This window comes from Sclerotinia sclerotiorum, genomic scaffold (genome assembly GCF_000146945.2).
Source record: "Sclerotinia sclerotiorum 1980 UF-70 scaffold_2 genomic scaffold, whole genome shotgun sequence".
Classification (NCBI taxonomy): Eukaryota; Fungi; Ascomycota; class Leotiomycetes; order Helotiales; family Sclerotiniaceae; genus Sclerotinia; species Sclerotinia sclerotiorum.
The window spans coordinates 1,069,883-1,094,842 of record NW_001820834.1 but is presented as its reverse complement, the minus strand read 5'-3'; the positions used below and the strand labels follow the sequence as shown (position 1 = coordinate 1,094,842).

Sequence of the window (24,960 nt, the reverse complement as noted above, 5' to 3'; positions counted from 1 at the left end):
TTCTTTGTGTGTATGTATTACTTTCACTCTCATGGAGGAACATTATGCTAATAGTCTTAGATACAACACGTCTTTTTGGTTCAGACTCGCAAGTCATCAGATTTTGTTGAAAATCACGTGATAAACGTTTTCTCCATTTTGAATACTGTATTTCTTCATATTTGGACACTCGAAGTGTGAATCAATATGTCACATCGAGCACCGCTTGATCTACCAGATTTTCTTCAGAATTCACCATATTTACCAATCATCAATTTCGATATCGATGAACCACCACCATCTAAAGTAGCCAAACCAAGTATTGCACAAATTCTTCGGTCGAGACCTGTACGAACAGCGATACCTATTTTCATTTGTGGACTCTTCATACTTTTTCTTCTTCCACGTGGAACACGAAAAGCGAAGGAACTGAACGTTCAGTATAAAACTCCTGCATGTCTAAAGCAAGCTCCTGTTGTTGTAGAACCCTTAACTGGCGAGGAGACGGGTATCCAGTGGGATAAATACGCATATATTACGTATGCAACGTCGAAGGATCATTTATGTAATGCATTAATGTTATTCGAGTCGTTGCAAAGATTACAGAGTAAAGCTGAAAGGGTACTGTTGTATCCGCAATTATGGAAGGATGCATGGGTTGAAGATGTCCATGGAACGGATATGGAAATTATTTCTAAGATGTTGATTCAAGCGAGAGATAAATATAAAGTAAAATTGGAAAACGTGGAAATTTTGCAGCATAGGCATGCTACAGCTGGTAATGAAATTTACTCTTACCCTGCTTCGAGAAATGACGATCATGAAAATACTAATGGATGATAGATGAATGGGCGGAGAGTTATACTAAACTCATAGCATTCAACCAAACCTCATACGAGAAACTTCTCGTCCTGGATTCTGATTCTACTATACGTCATCCCATGGACGAATTATTTGTAGCTCCAATGTCAAACTCAACACAAATCCTCGCTCCGAGAGCATATTGGTTAGATGCCCAAGGTATCCCACAACTCGCATCCCACATAATGCTCATCAAACCCTCAACAAGCGCATTTGAACGACTGCAAGTAGAATTCAAAAAAGCGGGTTTAGGTACCTACGACATGGATATTATCAACTCCGCCTTCACCGAACAGAAAGATTCTTGCGGATTACTAGATCATCAAATATATGCACTCCTCACAGGAGAATTCCGCAGACCTATCACGAAGCATAGTGGGTTTTGGGGAAAAGGTCATGAGATGGATATATGGGATCCAGAGAGTGTATTTAAAAAGTCGAAATTCGTGCATTTTAGTGATTGGCCCATGAGGAAACCGTGGAAATTGAATAATTTGGAATGGACGGTTTGGGCTCCAAAATGTGTTCCTGTGGAGGAGGGAGATGATTGTAGAGCTAGGGATATTTGGGATGGGTTGTATAAAGATTTTAGGGAGAGGAGAATAGTAAGTTTGTTCTTTTTGGGTTGGCTTGCTGTTGTACTTCTGGTGTGTTGATGACTGATTTGATTGTTGTAGGCAATTTGCGGATTGGATGGATTATAAAAGAACGTGGTAATATTTATCAGATATGTATAGATGTTGGATATAGAAAGAATTCGGCGTTCAATAAGCCTTGTATAATTTAGGTATAGATGGATGGATAGGAATACACTTCATTGTTACATGCTCGGCACCCAATTTGGTTTGATGCGATGTGTCTATCTATAGTCAGTGAACGGTGGGATAAATGACAATTTAGGTGAGTTCACTTCACACTCCTCAAACTAGCATTAAAAAATGAATCGATTATACATTTCTAAAAATATTCTACGACATTGTTCGCATTAATCACTGAGCCCTTCAAACAACTTATTTTCGTAACAAGCTAACAACACTACAGAATTATTGGGATACCCTTAACCCTGAAACCTTCACGACATATCAACCCGTTCTACACTCGATAAGTCTATCAACCGCGTCCGCCACGTCCGCCATGATCGCCACGACCACGATAGCCGTCATTCTTACATCCACCACGAGCTTTGCCAACCCCCTGGCGATTAGTGCCACGACTATAGGACTCAAAATCTACAAGCTATATGCCTAGCTAGCAACAATCTTCCATATTTAAAACAATTCATCGACAACCAATTCCTCCTTAATTTCTTCCCTAGTCTTCTCATTGCTCAATACCCTCTTCGGTACCGTTATGTAAATAAATTAATTTCTCTATTTTTCTGGCCCTATATGTAATACTAATAACCTTGCGATGCGAACTTGGTACTTGATATTTAGCAAGTCGTTTAGCGAGGTTTTGTATAACTTACTCTTGTTTTTTTATTTTTTGTATTTTTTTATGGTGTTTTCTTGTTTTTTGTGGAGTGGGTGGGAGTTGGGGGGGTATATTCTAGTATACTATGGTTTGGGATTGGAGGTTGGAATGTGAGATTAATATGTAAGGGCTGTGTTGGTATATGGGTGGTTGATGGGGTAGGGGGAGGAAAGAGGGAGAGGGGTGTGATGTTTTAGATTTTTGGATTTGTTGAGATAGAGATGATATTTACTGTTGAATGATGGAATGTATGTGTTTTGGTGAGATTTATAGGTATGGATATAAGAAATGAGAAATGGGGAAGGGTGGTTCAATCTTTTTTAATTTAAAAAAAAAAGAATGAAAATCCTATGTTAGCCCTGAGTACATTACTCCGACGGAATTTCTATCATTAATATTCTGGTTTCTTACTCATAGTCAAACATAAGTGTGCAAGATTAACATGACATTGTGATATGCTCTATGATTGATCATGTCACTGTATGGTCTGTAAATGAAAATTGTGTAACTGATAGCTGATCATGATGCAATGGCATATTTCACAAGTTTTCATTAGTTGATTGTTTTTGAAAGATTTATACACAATAAAGAAGTAGTACAATCAGGAAGTCATTTATAGGAATTCGCTGACAATTTGACTGGTCTAAGTGGAGGAAATGGTTTGATAGTAAGACGCGCTATTTCAGGGGAGATAGTTAAAGATGGGAACGGCAATGATCTTCTTTGGATCAGCGAATGAAGAAACTGAAGCATTAGAACTTGGTGCCTCGATCATAGCGAAATATAATTCTAAGTATGAAAGTCTTTTTTTTTGCACTAGCCCCTGTTGTTCAGGTATATCAGAGTAAGAAGTATGTTTGATAGCATTTCTATGGTAAGACTAGAGGACCCTCCTCGCGTTCCTCTCAAGCATCAATCAGTGTGATTGAGAATAGTTTTGTAGGGGATAGGATATCAACAAATCTTGTTCAGCAATGCTTGATGGTGTGTTGAGGTGTTCAGGTGATTGAAAAAATGGATAGAATGCTGTCTAATTATGACGAATCCATATTTCTGGTCCCCTCAATTGATGATTTCTTGTCAACGCATGTACAGAGATTTCTTAGTGCTAGAAAACCAAATATATTTCACATTTTTATTATGTTTTTGATCAAGATTTTGTTAGTTCATTGATTAAATTAACGTAATTTATATTATTTCTGTTTACATAGGTCTCAATTCGCAACCTATTGTATGGAAACTTGCAACTTTCTCTTGGGCACATTCTTACCCGAGCTTATAGCAAAAAACGGCATTGATGAAGATTCCTTAACCCCCAAAAGAAACGATACTATCCCAAAATATCTAATGAATAGCGTCTCGTCCTTATTCATGATCAATTATCCTTGGGGATCTCGTGCCATGGAACAAGCTAAAGAAAAGTCAGCAGAAATTAAGATGGATGCTTCAGTTGGTATACTTACACATCTTGCCTGGATCTCTTCCTTGCATTTTTTAATTGCTTCATGAGTACCATTGTACAAGCCGATTTCAAATTCAATCATACTTGTGGATTGCGAGCCCATGCCTACGGCTGAGTATTGGTATTCCCATAGGTCTTTCGGGAAATGAATGTCAACGCCAGTACGAGTTTTCAGATCATCAATGAATTTTCCACCATCTGCAACCAGCTTTTGAATATCGTGAATGGAAACCATCATTCCGTCATGTTTGAGGTTATGACCTTTACCAGTTTTAATTTCAGGAGCTAGAGAAACAAATTAAAAGTCAGGGCATTTTCTCTTCGTCCATCGATTTGGCCCACATCCGATATCGAAGCCACGATTGATGCAATCGATGTTCATTGTCCAATTGTATCTCACTCTCCTATCATCCCACCTTAGACCTTCGTGGAGAGCAGGTCGAAAGCTGAGTGTATTCGGCATTGCTCCTGCAGCATATTGGGCACATTCTGACTTAACCACAATGAAGACTTCTCTGGTGCTAGATGAGCCTGGTACCATATCATTCGATGCAATTCCTTCCGGTATCCCATGAAGAGCCTGAATATTTGTGCAGCCACCACGAATAAACTTGGCACCCTGACGTGCCGCAAGGACAAGGGGGTTGACATTGTCCCAGTCGCATTTTGCGTGAATATTCTCAGTGCATAGCATGGCTATCCTAGGGAGTCTAGTTTTTCCAAACATATGGAAAAAGTCGACAACCGTTCTGATGCATGTGCTCTCCCCAAAATAGATGGTATCGAGGTCGGCATTGAACCACGTGCACAGAATCTTCTTCCTATCATCTAAAGTGGAAAGGCCACAAACATCGCTCAGTTGCAGAAAATTCTCTTTTCAAAAATTCGTTCTCCCTCTGCACGTGACTCTCTATTTACTTCCATAATTGCTGGAACACGGTTGGTTTGCTTTGAAACTTTGAAGATGTGGTGGCTCTCTTTCGTGAGAGGGTGGAATACTAGCTCAAAGATGCGTGATTCGGATCGATCTGCTAATGCCCAAACCTTAATCCTCAGCTCGGTGGGAAGATCTGGAAAGAGAGTAAATTCCTTAAGTGACTCTCTAATATGGTTTTAGTATCTGTGTCAATGTAAATCAAGAGAAATAGCGAGGCAGAGTTTGAATATAGGTTTCGGACGTACCTAACTTTTGGGGTCAAGGTAGGTGCCTTGACACCGATTGACATCTCCTTGAGAACGAGATTGACATTCTGGGATGTTTTGCCCTCTTGTCCCTGTGTGCAAAGTCTACGAGATGCTTCTGCGCGAGCACGTGGAGTAAGAGGTTTCTGAAAGTTCTGGCTAGGCAGAACACCAACGTTCGTCTGGGGTTTGCTAGACATATTGGCTAGTCTAGAGGTTTGAAAAGGCAGGAATAGTCAAGTGAGCTTAACTGAATTGCTTGTGTTGATATGTGCGACTTTCTTGTATGGTATGTAAGGAAGTTTCGATATGTTTTCCAAAGAGTTTGTAAAAACTTATTTGTAGAAAGAAAGTAAACATGGAGGGTGTGCACTTTATATATATAGCCGAATATCATGAAGCCGTAGTGCTGTAATGCCGTAATACGGTAGTGCTGGGGTGACCGTACTGAATTTACTGACCGCGGCAGTTGTACCGTGGTACTGTAGTGCTGTAGTTCCGTATTGCTGTAATGCTGCGATACGGTAGTGCTGGAATGACCGTACTGAACTCACTTATCGCGGCGGTTGTACCGTGGTGGTTGTAAGCGGTTCCGCCTTGGGCAAGCAAGGCACTCAAGATAAGTTGCAAGATAAAAAGACCACTTTAAAAAGTAATAAATCAACATATATAGGATTCTATAATGTCGAAGCGTTTATAATATTTAAATAATTTATAAACACCAGAATTTCACTTTTGTAATTTTAAAGTATTAAAGGAATTCAAATTAAACAAAAATAATTAAAGACATGTTTATAAGTTTTGTAATTAATTACTAATCATTATAAATTTTCTTCTCTTAATTATTAATATTTAATATTTAATTTCTAAATTGTAATTTTATTAATTTGTTATTTTTAGTTTAGATTAATTTTTCCCAAAAGGGTACAGTTAACAACCCATCGACTGTATTGAGTCCACCTATTGATTCATCTGTTGATTCATCTGCTGAATCATCTGTCGAATCATCTGACGAATCACCTTTAGAAACAGTATCTTCACTGGCGCCCTGCTTAACTAGCAGGTTGGCTATCCCTTCGTGCCCATCTTTAACAGCCCACCAAAGTGGTGTTTGGCCATCTATAGAAACAACATTTACGCTAGCGTCATGCTTGACTAACAGCTTGGCAACTGCTTCATGCCCATTTCTAACAGCCCATCAGAGTAGTGTTTGGCCATCGCGATCAGGCAAATCGATTTGAGCCTTAACTGTTTCGAGCAAAAACTTAACTATTGCTTCGTGCCCATACTCAGCAGCATATAAAAGTGGTGCTTGAAGGTTGAAAAAATCCTGTAGATCAACACTGACTTTTCCCGTGTTGAACAAGAGCCTGACTATTGATTCATGTCCATTCTCAGCAGCATATGAGAATGGCGTTTTGTCAAGAATATCATGACAATCGACTGTAAGCTTGCCTGTATCGAGCAATAGTTTGACTATTGATTCATATCCATGCTTTGCAGCGTATGATAATGGAGTTTGACCATCGACGCTATTGTACTGATCGATTTCGACCTTGCCTGTGTCAAGCAGGAGCTTTACTACTGCCTCATGCCGTTCAATGATAGCATACGAGAGTGGCGTCGGACGACGCTCATGAATCCCCGAATTGATATCGACTTTGTCTGTGTCAAGCAAGAGCTTAACCACCATGGTATGCCCATTCTCAGCAGCATACGAAAGTGGAGTACGAGCAAGGGCGCCTTTTCGATCCGTGTGCCAAATATCGTCTTCATGTTCATCTGCATTTGAATTGTCATTTTCTGGCTCATGATTTGCATCCGGGTCTACCTCCCCCATATCAAGCAGGAATTTTACAGTAGTGTCGATCCCAAAGTATGCTACTAAATGCATTGCTGTGATTTCCACAGGAGGATCCCATTCTACCCAATGATCCAGCACTGCTGACAATCCTTGCCATGACGCATTGACCTTGGCTTCGCTTTCCAGAAATCTTACAATTGACTGGTATAATGTTGACGTTTGATCCGAAAGTGAGGCCTTACGAGCATGGTGCCTCCAATTATCCGCGGCGTAACTAAACAATTCATATGATTGTACTTGATCCATAAACCTCCAGTTTATTCGACCCATAATCCCTCTGTCCATTTCACAAAAGCAGTTTTCAAGACTGTCAAATGAAAGATAGGTGATGCAGGTTGTCGTGATATAGTCCTCTGCATCCGGAAACCAATCGCCTTGTGTCCTCTCAAAGTATTCCTGTGTCGTATAATGAACTAGGCGGACAACATCACTTTCATCATCCACAATCACCAGCCCAGCACACACCGAAATCATTGCATTGATTTCCGAAAAGTTTTCTTTATCAAGCTCTGGCTCATATATCTCCACTGCAAGAGCTTCTTGAAGTTCTGTCGTTGTGAGAGGCCTTCTTGCACAGGTAATCCACGAAAGGACCTGCTTGGCAAGCTCCCTTTCATCTTCAAGTTGACCTCCAATTCTCTCCATAGCGTCTTTGTATGCATAGTCGTACGCATTGGATCCAGTTGGGAGACTTTTCAAAGCCTGCTGGATGGCCTTTGGAGATTTTTTGCCTCTTAAGGATTGAAGGTGTAGTCGTGCAAGCAAAAACCTAAAAGTAATAGAAATAAGCATTGTTCACTGGTTTGTAGGAACTACACACATTCCATCCACCGCTTTAATAATATGACTCTTGATCCCATCTTGTAGCTCCGAGTTCCGAAGCACATATCCAGGTAGTTGCGAAATATGACCATCTAAATATCTCTTCACATCTTGATCGCTTGCTCGAATTTCCAACATGAGAGTCATTAAACTTGTTTCTAATTTCAGGAACATATCTTGAAGCCACGAAAGGGCTAATTTGGTGTGTTTTTCGATGATTGAAAAGTTCCGATAGAAACCTCTCTCGGCTGCCATCGGCCATTGAATATTCATCAAGCGCATCCACAATGATGAGAATTTTGGAATAGCGAGCAGCGACAGACTGGAAAGTTTTAGAAACCTCTCTTGGTGACGGGTGTGTCCGCGCGTTTCTGTGTTCATTGTATAGATTTATAATTTCGTCTGGTAGAGAAGATTGGCTTGCAGCTAATTGCTTGAGAAGACTTGACATTAAATCATCAACCTTCTGCTCGTGATGACGTCTAAAGTTGCAATACAAATATGCAATACCAACACTTTTATCGTTTCCAAAGCGATTCGTAAGTTCCTCAACTACAATTGATGTAAGCATTGTCTTTCCAGCGCCAGGAATGCCTGGGCAAAATAATCTCTGCACGTCCGACTCTACCCATTGTCTGAATTCGGGCGAGTCTAGAAGCCACTCTCCTGTTCCTGGTTGTCTCTGATTAATATAGTCCTGCTGTTGAGGAGCATAATTGATTGGAGTGAGCCAATCAATAATTTTTGAAGATTCGATATTAAGTTCTCTAATATCCTGTCGCTCATAAAATTGACCTGCGTTCGTTTTTATGTCGTTCAATATCTTGCTAAAAAAGAGTCTTAGTCGAAAAGTCTACATGGAGAGATAAACTTACCTTGAAATTTTCCCTTGAAACGTATTCAACAGGGTAACATTTGATGCAATACGACTTTGAAGCTCCTTGATATCCTCCGGTTCCTATTGAAGTCTTTTCCAAATTCTCTTCACCTTGTTTCCCACGCCTCTAGAATCCGACATTATTTCGCCATATGTGCTCAATACCCGTTGTAGCTTTTCAAGAACATCTCGACAACCATAAACAATTTCTTTTAGTTCATTTGTTTGTTTGGTGTTGAGGTCTGGCACTGATAGCCCGTCCTCGATATCCTGAAGCACAATGGAAAGACTTCTAACCCTACAAAATTTGATAAGGCATTATCATTTGACTTGAGCTTAGAACTACATACTCGGTAGAAATATCCTGGAATTGTCTGGGTGCATTGATAAAGTCCTTTCGTAAATTTTTGGCAAGCTCAATCACAGCGAGGATGTCCCCTATTCCGAAACCGAAGCTCATGTTGGTCAAAATCTCAATGAAGAAGCAAAGAACAATCAAGGAGTCGGCTATGTTTGAACGTACCAATATGGAATCTTTTGACTGAAAATTCGTGTATCGTTTCTGAGATATATATGAATCTGACTTGCATAGATAAGCCTCATCGAAGTAAACACATGACTTTCGATTGGCTACTAGTAAGAGGCCCGCCGCGTTATTACGCGCAAACGATAACACTGTGGCTTAGTACCTAGTCTAATATATTGAATATCCCCATGGTATGGCAAAAAAGGTCTAATTGAGTCCCATCTGATCTCTTCACAAACGTTGTCTAATTAGTCCTGGATTCTCGTTGTTACACATCTTCAAAAAGGCCTAGTGCCTATTCACTACACTTAACTCAACTCCAGATTCTCTTTTGATTGTTTTTAGATGTCGAATTTTTCATGTCATCTTAGGCTCGTTTAGCTACCGTTTAACCTCTCGCTTGTATCTAATCACAATTGTGCAGTTTAAAAGGCCTAATGGCATCTCGGAGTCATCACGAGGATAGTGGTAATGACTAGTGTAATTTCCTATGCTTGAGTAGATGCCTGAAACAAAATTTTACTAGCCTCGGAATGATGTTAACCCGGGAAGTTCTCGGATCGAAAACAGTGAAGCTAATTTATTATATATCGCCCATATGTCTATCTCGTATATCATGCACTAATAACCTAATCCCTAGCACCGAACACCATACCTTCAATGCCTGAAACTCCCTCGATCCGTTCATATTCTGTGTACATCCAGTTGTTGGCCGTAATGCGATGTCCCAAGTTGCGCGTGATGAAAGCGATATCCGGATAGCGAATCCTACCACTCAGATGGATCCGCGCGCACCAGTATAATCTGACCTCGTCGTCTTATTTGAGTTCGGGACCAAAAACCGCATCCGTAACATGCATATTCCCTTTCACAATCCAAGCATCCTTCTACATCCATCCCGTACTTTTTGTTCATATGCCGATCTGTGTTCTCTCCACTGCTTTGCAGCCTCCACATTCGCCGGGCTCTCATCATTTGGTTCCGCTAACATACTCATGACGCTTATTAGGATTTTCTCGACACTTTGAATAGGAGACCAGCGTTCGGATGCATGTTCATAGTGGTTTGGGTCGTCTCCGGGTGGGTGGAGAATAGATATACAAACGAGGCCGCTTGGGTAGACTGGTAATGAATTATATTAGCACTATCTTCTTCGAATCATAATGTACTCATATGGCATATTTTTGACCAGAAAAAAAGAACAAAGAACGAATGGGCAAGACGAACCATTGGGATGCCAAACTTCTCCGAGAAACCTCATACTAGGTGGCGCAAGTGGGTAGTCCTTTGGGAATTTCAATTCAGCAGCAAAGACTCCTCCTTCGAATGGTGTACCCTCTGGTCCTTGTATTAAAGCCTCCCAGTATAACAAGTCATCTTCGGAGACTGGCCCTGCGGTAATGCCCTCGGGTGGATTATTTGTGAGAGAGCGGTACTCTTGAAGTAAGCGTCGTTGTGCTGTAGCTGAGGCCATCTTGATTGTGTTGTGATACTGAGTCGCTGGTTGAGATTTATAGCGAGGTGGAAGTTGAGGACACCAGGATGACGGAACGACGGAGATCTCGTTAAATCGATGTGTGGCGGAAACGTACGAACGCTAAAATTCTAGCGTACCAGCACTACATTTACCCCGCCTGCCGATGAATACCCGTCAGAACCCGCCTGAAGCTCATCAATGTAAGACTTACAATTCTCAATCACTCTCTTCATATCTCAACGACGTCTATAGTCAAAGTTTCTGGAGATATTCCATATACCTATCCAGAATCCTATAAGCGGCATCGATTCTTCGTCATGGCTACTACCCAAACACCCCTCAGGATCGGATATGTCCCTGAACATTTCTCTACCCCTCTTCACTTCGCGCAAAAGCATTTCGGTCTCAATGCTACATTGATCCCATTTCCATCTGGCACCGGGCATATGATTACATCGATACGATCAGGGGAAACTGATGTAGGGATTGGTCTTACTGAAGGATGGGTAGCTGGGTTGGGCAAATCTGATCTGGAAGGCGATGGAGGATATAAAATCGTTGGGACTTATGTTGAAACACCATTGTGTATGTCCTTCTCTTACTGATGCAAATATATTATTATTGCGAAGGCGGCAGACTAATTGAATGAAAATAGGCTGGGCAATCTCTACGGGCGCAAACAGACCTCTGAATGGCATCGCAGATCTTAAGAACGGCAAAATCGGTGTCTCGAGGATAGGAAGCGGAAGCTATGTGATGGGATTCGTTCTCGCGGATGAGCAAGGATGGCTCAACGAAAGTCAATCGTCTGAAGGACCTTTCGAAGTCATCCCTTTGCAGACATTTGAGAAGTTGCGCAATGGTGTGAACGACAGTACAGTGGATTTCTTCATGTGGGAGCACTTTACTTCGAAACGATATTACGATAATGGAGAGATCAAGCGAATTGGGGAAATATATACACCATGGAGCAGTTGGAAGATTGTTGCCAGCACAAATGTCTTACAAAGTTCAGAAGACCAGAGGTTGAATGACATGTTTGAGAAAATTGACAAAGGTGTCAAGTATTTCGAACAGAACCAGGATGAGGCAGTGAGATACATCAGTACTTCGTTAGATTATAGCGAAGAGGATGCAAAGGAATGGTTAAAGACAGTCAAGTTTGCAAGGAGCACGAAGAAAGTGGATGTGGCAGTTATCCAGAAAACTGTAACTACTCTGCAGAAAGCTAAGGTGCTGGGAGACGATGGTATGTCACCAGAACAGATGATCGCCAAATGAATCGTACAGGACCTTTGAGGGTGTAGTTTCAGTCTGGAAATGAAGTCACGACAGTAATAACTACCAATTAATCAATTTTCATGTTGTCGCATGGTTACTTGAGGACAGCGAATACTCCTACGGTTGAATTTTTCGGAATATTATGCCCTGTTCCTGCTGTATGTTCTCATAAATCGTAAAAGAAATGAAGGCTTATACTTATCACAACATGTGGAGCATGTGGTACAAGGATGCTTTGGCCGTTAAAGGAATCTCACACTTGACACAATTGAGGTATTTTCACAGCCAGTATGGTTGGGATAGTGCTCAGTAGCACATATTATATAATTGCTCCCGTACCGCTTTAATGTGATCCCTCACCGTCTTCGGGGCAGCTTTTCACTGCTTTCATCGTTCGAATATTGGATGGTCAAGGGGGAAAAGAGCATTACTCAGAACACTGCAGCTCTGTCGTTGGATTGATTTCGTCTTGAAAGTGTCTTAACCAGAGAGTACGATTGACTCGGATGAGAGTGTTGAGTTTTCTGATTATTCTCACCACTCGATCTACAACGGAATGGACATTGGAAACGAAAGGCTGATTTCTGTAGCGGCTCGTCTATTCCTCAATTATAATCGACCATGTTCAAACAACAGAGATGTTATCAAAATACTATGGGACAAGCATTTAATGCCAAGTGCAGATAAGATTTTGGTGGGAGATGAAAGGGATAGAACCTACCTGCGCAAAGCAAAATTAGGATGCTAAAGCAATGAACGGGCGGGAAGTACCAGAAGCAAAGTCTAACCAAGTCGACTTTGATGTTACGGAGTGGTGAGATGTGGGATAGGTATTGGATACCAGGATTGAGCACAAAAAGAGGAATACTTGGTACTGGAAGACCACCAGTTCAGCATGGGATAGCTGGGTACCAGAAGAGAAGTTGGCACAGTTGGACATTTTGAGAAAATTTCCAAGGAGCAAAGCGAATGTTGAAAGAGTGCTGAAAGGTTATTCCAAGAGGGAAATGCAATCCGTCGAAGAGTAAAACTCAGGTAGGCAGCGTGTCAAGAGGATGCACAGTACCGGAAACAACACACATCAGGAAAGAATGCAGAGGACAGAGGGGACACGAATACGGAATCAACATATTCGAGCCGCGATGGTAAAATTATCTTGAAGAGCGGTGTATAGTAACTCTGTACAGAGTATAATATGTGCATTCGGAGTGGAAAGAGGAATATCCTTGCATGTCCATGGCAGGGCGGAGCGGCGTCGGATTCCCTTACTGGGTAAGTATGCCGCGTTATCGTCGGAGCGGCACCGAGCGGGTCGCGCGGGGTGGATATCGGACTCCTGTGTTTGGTACTCTGTTTTACAAGGTACAGGGATATTTCTACTGTAAGCTTACTACGTAAAATTCGCGAATGCTGAATATCTGTGACATTGTATAGCAAGCGCTCTGTAGAGATGGAGGGGAAACTGCTTTGCGGTGCTAAGTTTGAATAGAAATGATTTACTTTATATAGCTAAGGATTTGCTGGTAAATAGATGCTTTTTTTTTTCAGATCTACATAATACAAAGAGTTTGATATGATTTCTTTCGATTGTAGGGCTAGTGTTTGAAACCCATCTTAGTTTCTTTTACGTTTTTTACTTATTTATAAAATCTTACCTCAATGTCAGTACAATAATTTCAAGCACTGTATTCTAGCAACTTCGTATCCTTAGTTGTGAGTCCATCTATCCTTTGATAATCATTTTAGGTGCTCAAAAAATGATAATAAAATAAGGAAATTAATGCATGATAAATGAACACGGGAATATCTCTAGAACCGCCATAGATATGTTCTAGAAATCTCCTAGTGATACGAGAGTATGGGGTTAGGGTGTCTTTTAAGCGAGTCGAAAGGAAGTTTTAGCAATTGCAATAGATCAATATCAACAGCTGTTCTGTGCTTCATACAGGGAGGTTTCGTAGTGAATAGTATGGCATAGTCGACAATTTTGTAAAATATTCGATGATCTTGTAAATTTTCGATGAGAGGTGGTATTCCTAGTACTTTTCTATTCTTTAGGAATAATTCCATATTCACGACACTATAAAATTTACTCATTTGAATTTGTAAGATGTCAAGATGACTACTACACTACTTCATAGTTGGTCGTAAAGTTAAGTTTTATAAGTCTAGATTTTGATGCTATTCTCGTATACATACAAGCGTCAATTTTGAATCTTGATTGCGCAAAGGTGAAATGTGGTCAGCGAGGATTTTCTAGGAGACTGGAGAGTATGCCACAAGTTTTTGCGTCGTAATTATCAAGGAGTGCAAGTGAATTTAATATTGATTGAAAGGAGGATGTCTTTGACAAAATTCTTCACAACGAGCCTAATAAGCTTACTAGAGGATGCAACTCGCTCATTGTTCCCGCCTGGGATAAAGTTGGAGTTTGTCCGATGTTACTACTCCCGCTGCAAATGATCGGGTCTGATACTGTTTGATCTCTTCGTGGATAAGATTACAAGATCTAGGTTTGTACTTGTAAAAGGAATGATTGCTTAGAGCTAGCTACTCACCATGAGAGCCGAAAGTGATTGAATCTATTAGAGTAATTAAAATACGGCTGACAGAGAGGGAAGATAGTCCATGGTGTTCCAAACTGATACAGAATATGAAGCAAATAACAACACGACAAAAATTTCTTGGGAAGAGCTCAAAAATATACCAGATAAAATAGAAGCGTTGAAAGTCGAAGTACTTGCGTTGGAAGGGTTTGGGAAAGTGTGGAACTACATGGTGTTATATGATAATATATCAGATTTGCAGGTAGAAACATTAAAGATAGAATTTTCGTATAATATGTGAAGATGGATAATCTTGTAACTGCCGATGGCTTCCCATGGATCGAAGCTTGACAATCAGATACACACTCTCCATTTAATTTGACAGAAAGCCAGCGGCATCCTGACCGGGCTCCATTACACAGCTTTCCATAGATCAAAAGTCGCGAATTGAGCAGTGAGAAAAGTGGCTGGACACTGTGTAGCAGCAGATAGAACAATTCTCTTCAAAAACCATCGATAACTTTCCATCGATACGATAGGTAATGAAGGAAATGTGATCAATGATGAAGAATCTCGTGTATCTTCTATCACCAGCGATGACATCCCATATATCCCATATATGATGACTGATCAAGTACACTCAATATTATCATACCAACGCCTCTTGTCTATTGACTCAATATCGGTAACTCACATCGAATAATTCATCTACACGTTCAACACGAAGTGCCCAAGTCACTAGATAGGACTCGCCTGCATTGTTTCATGATCTGGAGCGATTGCCTATACTTAAGCGCATGCCCGATTTTGTGCGATGAAGATGGAAAAGATGAGGATTCTCGTATACACTCCTTATATTTTGAGCGTGACTTCTTTTGTTAGGTTTTGCTAGTATTTGTTTTCACTGGTGGCAGTATCTGCATTGAGATGGGATTGAATCTATGCTACTTACTGTACTACTGGTGTCTATCAACTTGGGATTACCTACTTTGTTGGAAATTCGAGGCTTGTGCAGGTCAGATATTAGGATGGGGGAATGCAATACCTAGTGAGTATTACAAGATATTAACTACCGGTATGGAATTTTACAGGTGGATTGCGATTTTTCTGGATTAATCTACAAAATTCAATCCTCAAAAATTAAAAAGTTGGATATAAAATCATTATCACTGATGTTATACGCTGAGTTTGTAGTTAGTTCGTTGTTGGGTCTGGTGTTGAACAGGTAGTTGTTAGCGTCACACGGGACGCAGTATTCAGCGCATTGAACAGTCAACGTGGGGTATAATTCAGGGGTAATAATACCGAAAAACATCCATCCCCATCATCTGTTTTTAATAGATATGACATCAACATCTCTTTTTCTCCATCACCATCATCGGAATGCCTACATTGAGGTTATCCGACATAAACTCTTTTCATGAAGACACCTTTCAAGATGGAAAGACGCTTGACAAGTGGGCCCTGATGCACAAACACGGTATTCATTACCCCTCCACCCCACCTTCAGCTACCGCATTATTGGTCCAAAACCCTCAAAATAATCCACACATCCTGTACATTGCCCTGACAATCTCCCTACTGAGATTGTGTGACATGCCCATCATGCGACCCCACCACTTATTACGCATACAAACTGCCTCCTTCATATTTACCTCTATATCCCCTCCTTCCATCTTTCTCAAGCACAAGTTCATCTCAGCTGCGCTACTCTCCCTCAATACAAACTGTCCCTCTATATTCCCCCACACGAAGATATCGAATCGCAATAATGGCAGGTGAAGCAATGAACGACGGAAAGTTTAAACACAACCTCACTGAGGCTCCTACCTACACATCCAAGGTGTTACCTATGTTTTCACTTAAAGGACGAACTGCTATTGTATCAGGCGCCGGTGCTGGTATTGGTCTTGCCGTTGCTCATGCGCTAGCTGAAGCCGGTGCTAATGTGGCTATTTGGTATAACAGCAACAAGAAGGCTATTCAGGAGGCAGAGAAGATTGAGAAGGAATATGGTGTTACTTGTTCGTATTCCTACTTACTAGATTCACTCGAGGTGATGTACCACAAGACTAATCGTCTGCGAATCAATAGGCAAGGCATACCAGGTCAATGTTACCTCATTTGAAGCTGTCGAGGAAGCTGTCAATACCGCCGTAACTGATCTCAATGGTCGTCTCGATATCTTCATCGCAAACTCTGGTATCCCATGGATTCAAGGTCCTGCTCTCGACGGAGAGCTTGAACACTACAAGAAAGTGGTAACAACAGATTTGGATGGGACATTTTATTGTGCTCGGGCAGCGGGGCAACATTGGAGAAGACAGAAGAAAGAAGGTACCACTATTGATGGAAAGAAATTGGAAGGATTCAATTATGGAAGTTTTGTGGCAACTGCGAGTATGAGTGGGCATATTGTCAACATTCCCCAATTGCAAGCTCCATATAATGCTGCAAAGGCTGCAGTTATTCATTTATGTTCGTACATTTTCTCCCCTTCTCTTCATGAGATACTAATTACATACAGGTAAATCTCTAGCAGTAGAATGGGTTGGATTTGCACGCTCCAATACCGTCTCTCCTGGTTATATCGCGACTGAGATTTCGGAATTCTGTCCCCCTGAGACAAAGGCTACTTGGAAGGATAAGATTCCAATGGGTAGAGAAGGAGAAGCTCATGAGTTGAAGGGGGTATTCCTTTTTCTTGCCAGTGATGCCTCAAGTTACTGTACTGGAACCGACATTATTTGTGATGGAGGTTACTGCCTACCATAAAAGTATATAGACGAGAGATGATTGATGAGGTGTTTAGGGTTTTGGAATCTTGGGATAAATAAACTAAACATTATTATTTCGGCATGAAATGAATATATCAAGAACACAATGAAAATCTGTTTGGTGTGATGGCATAGCATGCGAACGTCACTGAATGAACTTACATGTAAAAATTAAAGACTCTTGGTACCTACAAAATAACAAATCATCCTCTCAAGAGCTCAAAACCTTCAAATCATACATACACTTACTTACTCACTTACTTACTCACCAAAAACAACCAAACCCCACTCTACACACTTGACAGCTGTCAAGACATGCAACAAAACCACCACAACCACAACACCCACTAAAAACCCACTTTCTAAACATTTGACAGCTGTCCAGATATGCAACAAAACTTTTTGGTAATAATTATTGGCCTTATGTCTTACTGTGTTCTGAGTAATATTAGTTAGTATATTAGGTAGGTATCTTGTGAATTGAAAATTTTTTGGGGAAAATTTTCTTGATTTGTTTGATATAGAATGGAGGGATGAAATGGAGGGATGGAATTTTTTGGTGGAAGTTTAAAGTTTAAATGGAAATAGATAGGTAGATGGGTGTTTGATGTTGGATTGGATTGGATTGGATTGGATTGGATTGGATTGGATTGGATTGGATTGGATTGGATTGGATTGGATTGGATTGGATTGGATTGGATTGGATTGGATTGGATTGGATTGATTGATTGGTTGATTGATTGATTGATTGACTCGTGAGTTGTGGAATTTGTTTTGGTTGGGATTTTGGAGTTTGGACTTTGGCTTTGACTTTGGCTTTGACTTTGGTGGGTGGATGGCGGAATGGTGAGTTTTAATTAGTGATTTTTTAGTATTTAGGGAGCTTGGGGTGGAATGGTTGCGCGTTTTGTGGATGTTGTATGTTGATGACTAATGGGATTCCCCATTGAGGAGAAGAGAAGAATAGAATTTCTCCACAACGATAAAATGTTTGATATCGATAACTTTATTTGGCTAGATGCTTACTTTAACATTCATGCATACTTTGTATAATTTGTGAGAATTGAAGGATTGTCCCTGGGAATACAGAGTAATTAAGAATGGATGGGATGGGCTTATTTATATCATTTACTCGTATATCCATCACAATAAGTTTAATAAATTCTTCTTCATTCTCAAGCATAGGATTACTAACCTACCTACCTAGTATGTATTTTTATCTGCCGAGGTCTAAACTAAACCTAGTTAGTAACCCCAGAATCCCCGCAATATGGCTGTACAAGGTTTGCTTCGGCTTTGTACGACAACTTTACTATCATTACGATATCAATGTGCGGTAGGACTCCATTGATGCGGGAGGAATCCGTGTTTTGATGGCAGCTACGAGATTCATCGATTGGTGCAAGACTTCAACTTTAAGACCTTTTCTTCCCTTTGTTTGATGGGGTTTTTCGGTTATCGTCGGTCAGAGACTAGAGTATCGTGAATCTTTACTTGCATCTAAGGTTTTCTCAACTTGGAACTTCCCGGCAGTACCTAGCTAGGTAGGCAGTGATAATTTGAGATCGATTACCGTATTTGTGTCACCTTTTCATTTTCTAAACCCCCTCAACTCAACTTCTTTCAATCTTGATTTATTTCTTCCTTTTTTACTCACTGAGCTTCAATTGTTCAGAGGGCCAAAGTTGGTGAATTAATGAGATCAATGCTTTGAAGGCATTATCTAAATCAATTCAGTATCGTATGACTTTAAAGAAAGTATTGCCGTAAGCTTCACGCGTGTTAATACTTAAGTTACGATTTACAACAACTCTTGAACTCCCGGGAAAATCTTTCTGTACATCATCACAGAGAAACTAGTCATGATGGATATTTCACTCACCGTGGCTCTTACTCTAAATGGATTCTTTTGGGCTGTGATAATTGCAACAACTATCTCAGCGGTATATGTGAGTGTTCTTGCATGATGCAAGTAATCTAAGCTGACCGCATCATAGCTGACAAGTCTCACGATTTATCGTCTGACATTTCATCCTCTCGCAAAATATCCTGGTCCATTCCTTGCGAAGATCACAGATTGGTACTCTGTATATCATGCATGGAAAGGCGATAGACATCTAGAGTTTTATAGATGTCATGAGAAATATGGTAAATAATTGCGTTCCCAGGAAGAATCAATGATGCTAATTTCTAAGGTCCGGTTTTTCGATTTGGTCCCGATAGTCTCTCAATTAATTCTAACACAGCTTTAAAAACTATCTATGGTCATAAGTCAAATGTCAAGAAGTCTCAATTCTACACCGTGTTTCCTCCAACAAAGGATACATTCAACACTCACAGCAGTATCGACAAAGCTAGTCATGCAAGAAAAAGAAGAGTTCTCTCCCATGCGTTTTCAGACAATGCTATCAAGACCATGGAGAAGTACATTTTAGCAAATGTTAGAACTTTCTGTACTAATCTCGGTCAACCAAAAGCTTCAACAGAAAAATCATCCGGTGGATGGAGTGTCGCTCAGAACATGTCTGATTGGTGTAACTACTTGACATTTGATGTCATGGGTGATCTTTGTTTTGGGAAAGCATTTGAGATGTTGGAAAATTCATCTAACCGTCATGTGATTGATTTGATTGGAAATGCTGCTCACACTCACTTGATTGTAAGTACCTAATCCATGGTTAATCAGAATATATACTAATCATTTAGACTGGTACATACCCTATCATTAAGACCATTGGTTTGAGTAAAATTCTCTTTCGCAAGATCTATGCTCAAAGAATGAAGTACATGGCATACAGCAGAGCTCAAGCTACCGAAAGAACAAAGATTGGACTTGATACTGACCGCAAGGATTTCTTTTACTATCTCCTCAATGCTCGTGATTCAGAAACCGGTCAGGGATTTACTACTCCAGAACTTTGGGGCGAGAGTAATTTACTCATTATTGCTGGTTCTGATACCACTTCAGCAGCTCTTTCCGCAGCTTTCTTCTACTTGGTTCATAACCCTGATAAATTAGACATTCTCACAAAGGAAATCCTTTCCACCTTTTCTGATCTCGAAGAGATTCATTCAAGTCCTACACTTAATGGCTGTACATACTTAAGAGCAGTTATTGATGAATCCATGCGCCTTTCACCACCCGTCGGCGGCATTCTTCCCCGGGAAGTTCTTCCCGGCGGAATCGACATCGACGGCCTCCACATTCCAGCGGGCTACGTAGTCGGCACTCCCCACTACGCCATCCATCACAATCCAACCTATTACCCCTCACCTTTCATCTTCCTCCCCGAACGCTGGATTCCTTCTTCGGCTCCTGGTATCACAGCAGATTCCGTAGCACTTGCTCAAAGTGCCTTTTGTCCTTTTAGTATAGGTCCTCGAGGATGCATCGGAAAGGGAGTCGCGTATGTAGAGTTAATGACGAGTTTGGCTAGAGTCGTTTTTATGTATGAGATTAGGATGGCAAAGGGATATACAGTTGGAGAAGGAAATGAGAATTTGGAGGTGGGGAGACGGAGGAGGGATGAGTTTCAGTTGAGGGATAGTTTTACGAGTATGAAGGATGGTCCTTATGTGGAGTTTAGGGCGAGGGCTATGTAAGGTTGTTGGGTGGAGTGGTGTGTGGAAAAGACATTATTTTGGGGGCGGGGAAGGGAGGGATTGGGGGGGAACTAGGAGTTGAGGGCAACTTACTAGGGCATTTTATGGCGATATTGTGGTATTTGAGTATGAGCTTTTGTTCGGATGTATGTATGTCCTACTAGTTCAATGAGTTTTAAGCAATTTTCCAAGCGCATGTTTAACTCCCCTGTTATCTTTCGTGAAATATGAGGGTTTGTAGTGATTATTCCATTGATCTAGTGTATGGCGTATTCAGTAGTTCTCTATATATACAAGAACTACCTATCTACTTATCTATTCCTTCTGTCTAACCTCAAATAGAAGATATTTAAAACTCGCAAAAAACCTTCACATAGTGTTACGAGGGTAGCCGTCTAGATCACGTGGAAGTGCTCTAGGCTCTCGAGGTGGTTTATAACTAGGCGTCAAGTAGGGACTTAAGTAATGACAAATAATGATATGCAATTCGTAACTAATAGTAGAGTATACTAAATGATTGATCTTGAGCACGAAGCTCTATACAAAGGAAATCCGTCTTGATTATATAGACCTTCATGCTTCGTGGCTCGAAGGGCTCGAGAGGCCAAGCCTTCGAGCTCTTCGAGTTCTCGCATCACGTGTTATTACTAATCCTGTGACCTAGTTGTTACCCGTCGTAACATTCGTATAACGTGGTTTATCAGTGGGTCGGACATATCAGTGGGTCGGACATATCAGTGGGTCGGACACTTTTTCAATATCCTTTACTCTCTCACTTCAATATGCGTTTATTCAATAGTTATTAATGGAAATTCATTCAAAAGAAGCACGAATAGTCCTGGCCATTGAGGCTATCGAATTGAACAAAAGATTGACGATTCGAAAGGCTGCTAATTACTATAGTGTGCCTCGATCTACATTATTCGACAGAATTCAAGGTCGTAGTAATATAGCTGAAAGTCGACCAAAAAGTCATAATTTGACTGAATTAGAAGAGGAGGTGCTTATTCAATACATTATTGATATGGATGATAGAGGATTTGCCCCTAAATTAAATAGTGTGGAAGATATGGCGAATTATATGCTCGAAACACGGGGTGCGAAGAAGGTTGGAAAGCTCTGGGCTCATCGCTTTGTAAAACGATATTCAGAATTAAAGACGCGTTTTAATCGTGTCTATGACTTTCAAAGAGCTCTTTGCGAAGATCCAGAGCTTATTGAAGAGTGGTTTCGATTAGTATCGAATATGCGGGCGAAATATGGGATTCAGGATTGCGATTTCTACAACTTCGACGAAACAGGCTTTATGATGGGTATAATATGCCCCGGAATGGTTGTAACTAGTGCTGAACGAAGTGGCAGAAGCAAGGCAATACAACCAGGCAATCGAGAGTGGGCTACAGCGATTATATGTGGTAATGGAGAGGGTGAAACTATACCACCATTTTTAGTGGTGCAAGGACAATATCACCTTTCTAATTGGTATACAGAGAGTGATTTTCCTGCAGATTGGGCTATTAAACCTACTTCTAATGGATGGACGAATAATGAGACAGGTTTAGAATGGTTAAAGCATTTCGATAAGCATACTAGTCAACGGAGAAAGGGCAAATATCGAATGCTAGTATTGGATGGGCATGAAAGTCACGAATCGATACCTTTCCAGTCATATTGCAAGTCAAACGATATTATATGCATAAAGTTACCATCGCATTCAAGTCACTTAACTCAACCACTTGATATTGGATGTTTTAGCGTACTCAAACGTTCATATAGTTGTCAAATTGAAGGATTTATCAAGGCTCATATCAATCATATTTCTAAGGTTGAATTCTTTATAGCTTTCAAAGCTGCATATCAACAATCGATTACTATTCAGAATATAAAAGCTGGTTTTCGAGGAGCAGGTCTAATACCATTTGATCCTCAATCTATACTCTCAAAACTAGATGTTAGGATTCGTACTTCTACCCCTCCATCTACCTCCTTGGAACTTACCAATTTCTGGATCTCTCAAACCCCTCACAATCCAACTGAGGCTCTTTTACAATCAACTCTAGTAAAAGCTCGAATAGCTCGTCATCAATCAAGCTCTCCTACACCTATATTTGAGACTGTGCAAGCTTTAGCTAAAGGTACAGAGAGATTGGCACATGAAGTTACACTTTTGAGTGCTGAGAATCGTATGCTTCGAAGAGCAAATGAAGCATTAAGTAAACGTCGACGCGCTAAAAAAATTCAACTACGTAATGGAGGAGTACTTACTGGACAAGAAGCTGAAGATATATTATCACAACAAGAGGTTGATAATCAGATTCAACGCGACGAGCGTCAAAATGGGGGAAATTCTAATAGGGAATCATCTACTAGTCGATGCTGTAGTAAGTGTGGAAAGACTGGTCATAATTCAAGAACCTGTCAAAATAATGCAATAGATGCTAGTTTATTAGATTCTTAATAGTTTCAATCGATTCATCCAATTGTTATTGAATAATATAGTTTTAAAGTGATAAATCGGGGAAAAAGTGTCCGACCCACTGATATGTCCGACCCACTGATAAACCACGTTACAATTTATAACGTGGTTTATCAGGACCCTGTACATATCAGGACCCTGTACACTTTTACCTCAATTGCCCACATTCCATTGAAATAAAATTACAACAATACTATAAATTAGAATTAAATTATATATAATTCAAAGACCAATTAATGCTGGATCTAATTGATAAGTTTGTGTATTATGTGAAGCATTACTACATTTGCTACATCGTTGTATAGTAGCTTGCCTCTTTGCTGAAGAATCATCATTTGTAAATCCATTGTATTGTATCTGATCTTCTATATTCTCTTGTTCTAATATATTATATCTATCTTCTATTGAAAGTACTCCTTCTTTTCGTATTAAAGCTTTTCTAGTTCTCCAACGTTTACTAAATGCTTCATTTGCTTTGCAGAGATTATGAACCTCAGCAGCTAAAAATGTATTCGTATAAGCTAAAAGCTTTGTACCCTTAGCTAAAGCTACAATTGTTTTAAATATTAGAGTAAGTGAGTTCCCTTGATGTTGAGCAATATGATTTTTCACTAAAGTGGATTGAGAAAGAGCTTCAATTGGATTGTGAGGTGTTTGAGATTGCTATATATCAGGATCGGTTGATATTGATCTATTTGATAGAGTTCTTATTTGAATATCTAGTTTTGAAAGTACAATTTCCGGATTAAATGGGATTAGCCCAGTTCCACAGAACCCAGCTTTACCATTTGATATAGATATTGCTTTGATATATATAGCTTTGAAAGCTTGAAAGAACTTGGTTTTGGTAATATGAGTAATATACGCCTTGATAAAGTTCTCGATTTGTCGATTATATGAATACTTTAAAGAACCAAAACAACCAATATCAAATGATTGAATTAAATACAAAGAACGAAATAGTAAACTAAATAATATAATATTGTATCCCTTACAATATTCCTGAAATATTGGCGATTTATGACTTTTATACCCATCAAGCACTAACATTCGATATCTACCCACTTTCCTATTTTCAATATATTTGTTGAAGTGTTTAATCCATTCAAGATCTATCTCATTATTTGTTCATTTATTGATAATAGATTTAATAAGCCAATTGTATAGTAAATCATCTTCGATATATCAATTTGAAAGATGGTATTTGTTTTTTACTATCAAAAACGAAGGTATATTGTGATCTTCTTTATCAATACAAATAATCGCTGTAGTTTATTCTCAATTGCCTGATTGTATAGCTTTGCTTTTTCCATATCAATCAATTTTAGTAACTATTATATGTAGTGATATTTGTCCTATTATAAAGCCTGTCTCATCGAAGTTGTAGAAATTACAGTCCAGAATACCATATTTAGCCTGCATATTCGATATTAATCGAAATCATCTTTCAATAAGCTCTGAATCTTCGCAGAGAGCTCTTTGAAAATCATAAACGCAATTAAAACACTTTTTTAATTCTATATATTGTTTCACAAAACGATAAGCCCAGAGCTTTCCAATCTTCTTCGCACCCTGTGTTTCGAGTATATAATTCGCTATATCTTCTATATCACTTATTCGAGGACTAAACCTTCTTTCATCCATATCCAATATATATTGAAGAAGCGATTTCTCCTTCAATTCTGTCATTTTATGATTGCTGATCGATGTTCAGTAAAAGGCAGAATTCCATTCATTCTAGAGGTAAGTGTCAC

At 39.9% G+C, this 24,960-nt stretch overlaps 7 protein-coding genes across 7 annotated transcripts; 4 read left to right on the top strand and 3 right to left on the bottom strand.

Moving 5' to 3' along the window:
• Positions 1-186: 186 nt before the first annotated feature.
• SS1G_01505 (hypothetical protein) lies at positions 187-2,088 on the top strand (the record flags this gene model as incomplete). The annotated part of the gene is made up of 4 exons (XM_001597261.1): positions 187-757; positions 823-1,445; positions 1,578-1,616; positions 1,882-2,088. The coding sequence occupies 4 exons, from the start codon at positions 187-189 to the stop codon at positions 2,086-2,088; spliced, it is 1,440 nt and encodes a 479-aa protein (XP_001597311.1).
• Positions 2,089-3,688: 1,600 nt separating this feature from the next.
• SS1G_01504 (predicted protein) lies at positions 3,689-5,157 on the bottom strand (the record flags this gene model as incomplete). Its single annotated transcript, XM_001597260.1, has 5 exons — positions 3,689-3,724; positions 3,777-4,060; positions 4,118-4,355; positions 4,694-4,877; positions 4,958-5,157. 5 exons carry the CDS (start codon positions 5,155-5,157, stop codon positions 3,689-3,691), a joined length of 942 nt encoding a protein of 313 aa, XP_001597310.1.
• A 998-nt stretch (positions 5,158-6,155) lies between these two features.
• Positions 6,156-8,980, bottom strand: SS1G_01503 (hypothetical protein; the record flags this gene model as incomplete). The annotated part of the gene is made up of 4 exons (XM_001597259.1): positions 6,156-7,590; positions 7,642-7,965; positions 8,141-8,470; positions 8,871-8,980. The coding sequence occupies 4 exons, from the start codon at positions 8,978-8,980 to the stop codon at positions 6,156-6,158; spliced, it is 2,199 nt and encodes a 732-aa protein (XP_001597309.1).
• Positions 8,981-9,914: 934 nt separating this feature from the next.
• On the bottom strand, positions 9,915-10,520 carry SS1G_01502 (conserved hypothetical protein; the record flags this gene model as incomplete). The annotated part of the gene is made up of 2 exons (XM_001597258.1): positions 9,915-10,168; positions 10,274-10,520. 2 exons carry the CDS (start codon positions 10,518-10,520, stop codon positions 9,915-9,917), a joined length of 501 nt encoding a protein of 166 aa, XP_001597308.1.
• Positions 10,521-10,840: 320 nt separating this feature from the next.
• SS1G_01501 (hypothetical protein) lies at positions 10,841-12,552 on the top strand (the record flags this gene model as incomplete). The annotated part of the gene is made up of 4 exons (XM_001597257.1): positions 10,841-11,108; positions 11,179-11,772; positions 11,987-12,097; positions 12,395-12,552. The coding sequence occupies 4 exons, from the start codon at positions 10,841-10,843 to the stop codon at positions 12,550-12,552; spliced, it is 1,131 nt and encodes a 376-aa protein (XP_001597307.1).
• Positions 12,553-16,121: 3,569 nt separating this feature from the next.
• On the top strand, positions 16,122-17,125 carry SS1G_01500 (hypothetical protein; the record flags this gene model as incomplete). The annotated part of the gene is made up of 3 exons (XM_001597256.1): positions 16,122-16,374; positions 16,445-16,828; positions 16,878-17,125. The coding sequence occupies 3 exons, from the start codon at positions 16,122-16,124 to the stop codon at positions 17,123-17,125; spliced, it is 885 nt and encodes a 294-aa protein (XP_001597306.1).
• A 1,272-nt stretch (positions 17,126-18,397) lies between these two features.
• On the top strand, positions 18,398-23,188 carry SS1G_01499 (hypothetical protein; the record flags this gene model as incomplete). The annotated part of the gene is made up of 8 exons (XM_001597255.1): positions 18,398-18,410; positions 18,865-18,893; positions 19,125-19,275; positions 19,374-19,786; positions 19,834-20,726; positions 20,827-20,876; positions 21,395-21,422; positions 21,634-23,188. 8 exons carry the CDS (start codon positions 18,398-18,400, stop codon positions 23,186-23,188), a joined length of 3,132 nt encoding a protein of 1,043 aa, XP_001597305.1.
• Positions 23,189-24,960: the final 1,772 nt, after the last annotated feature.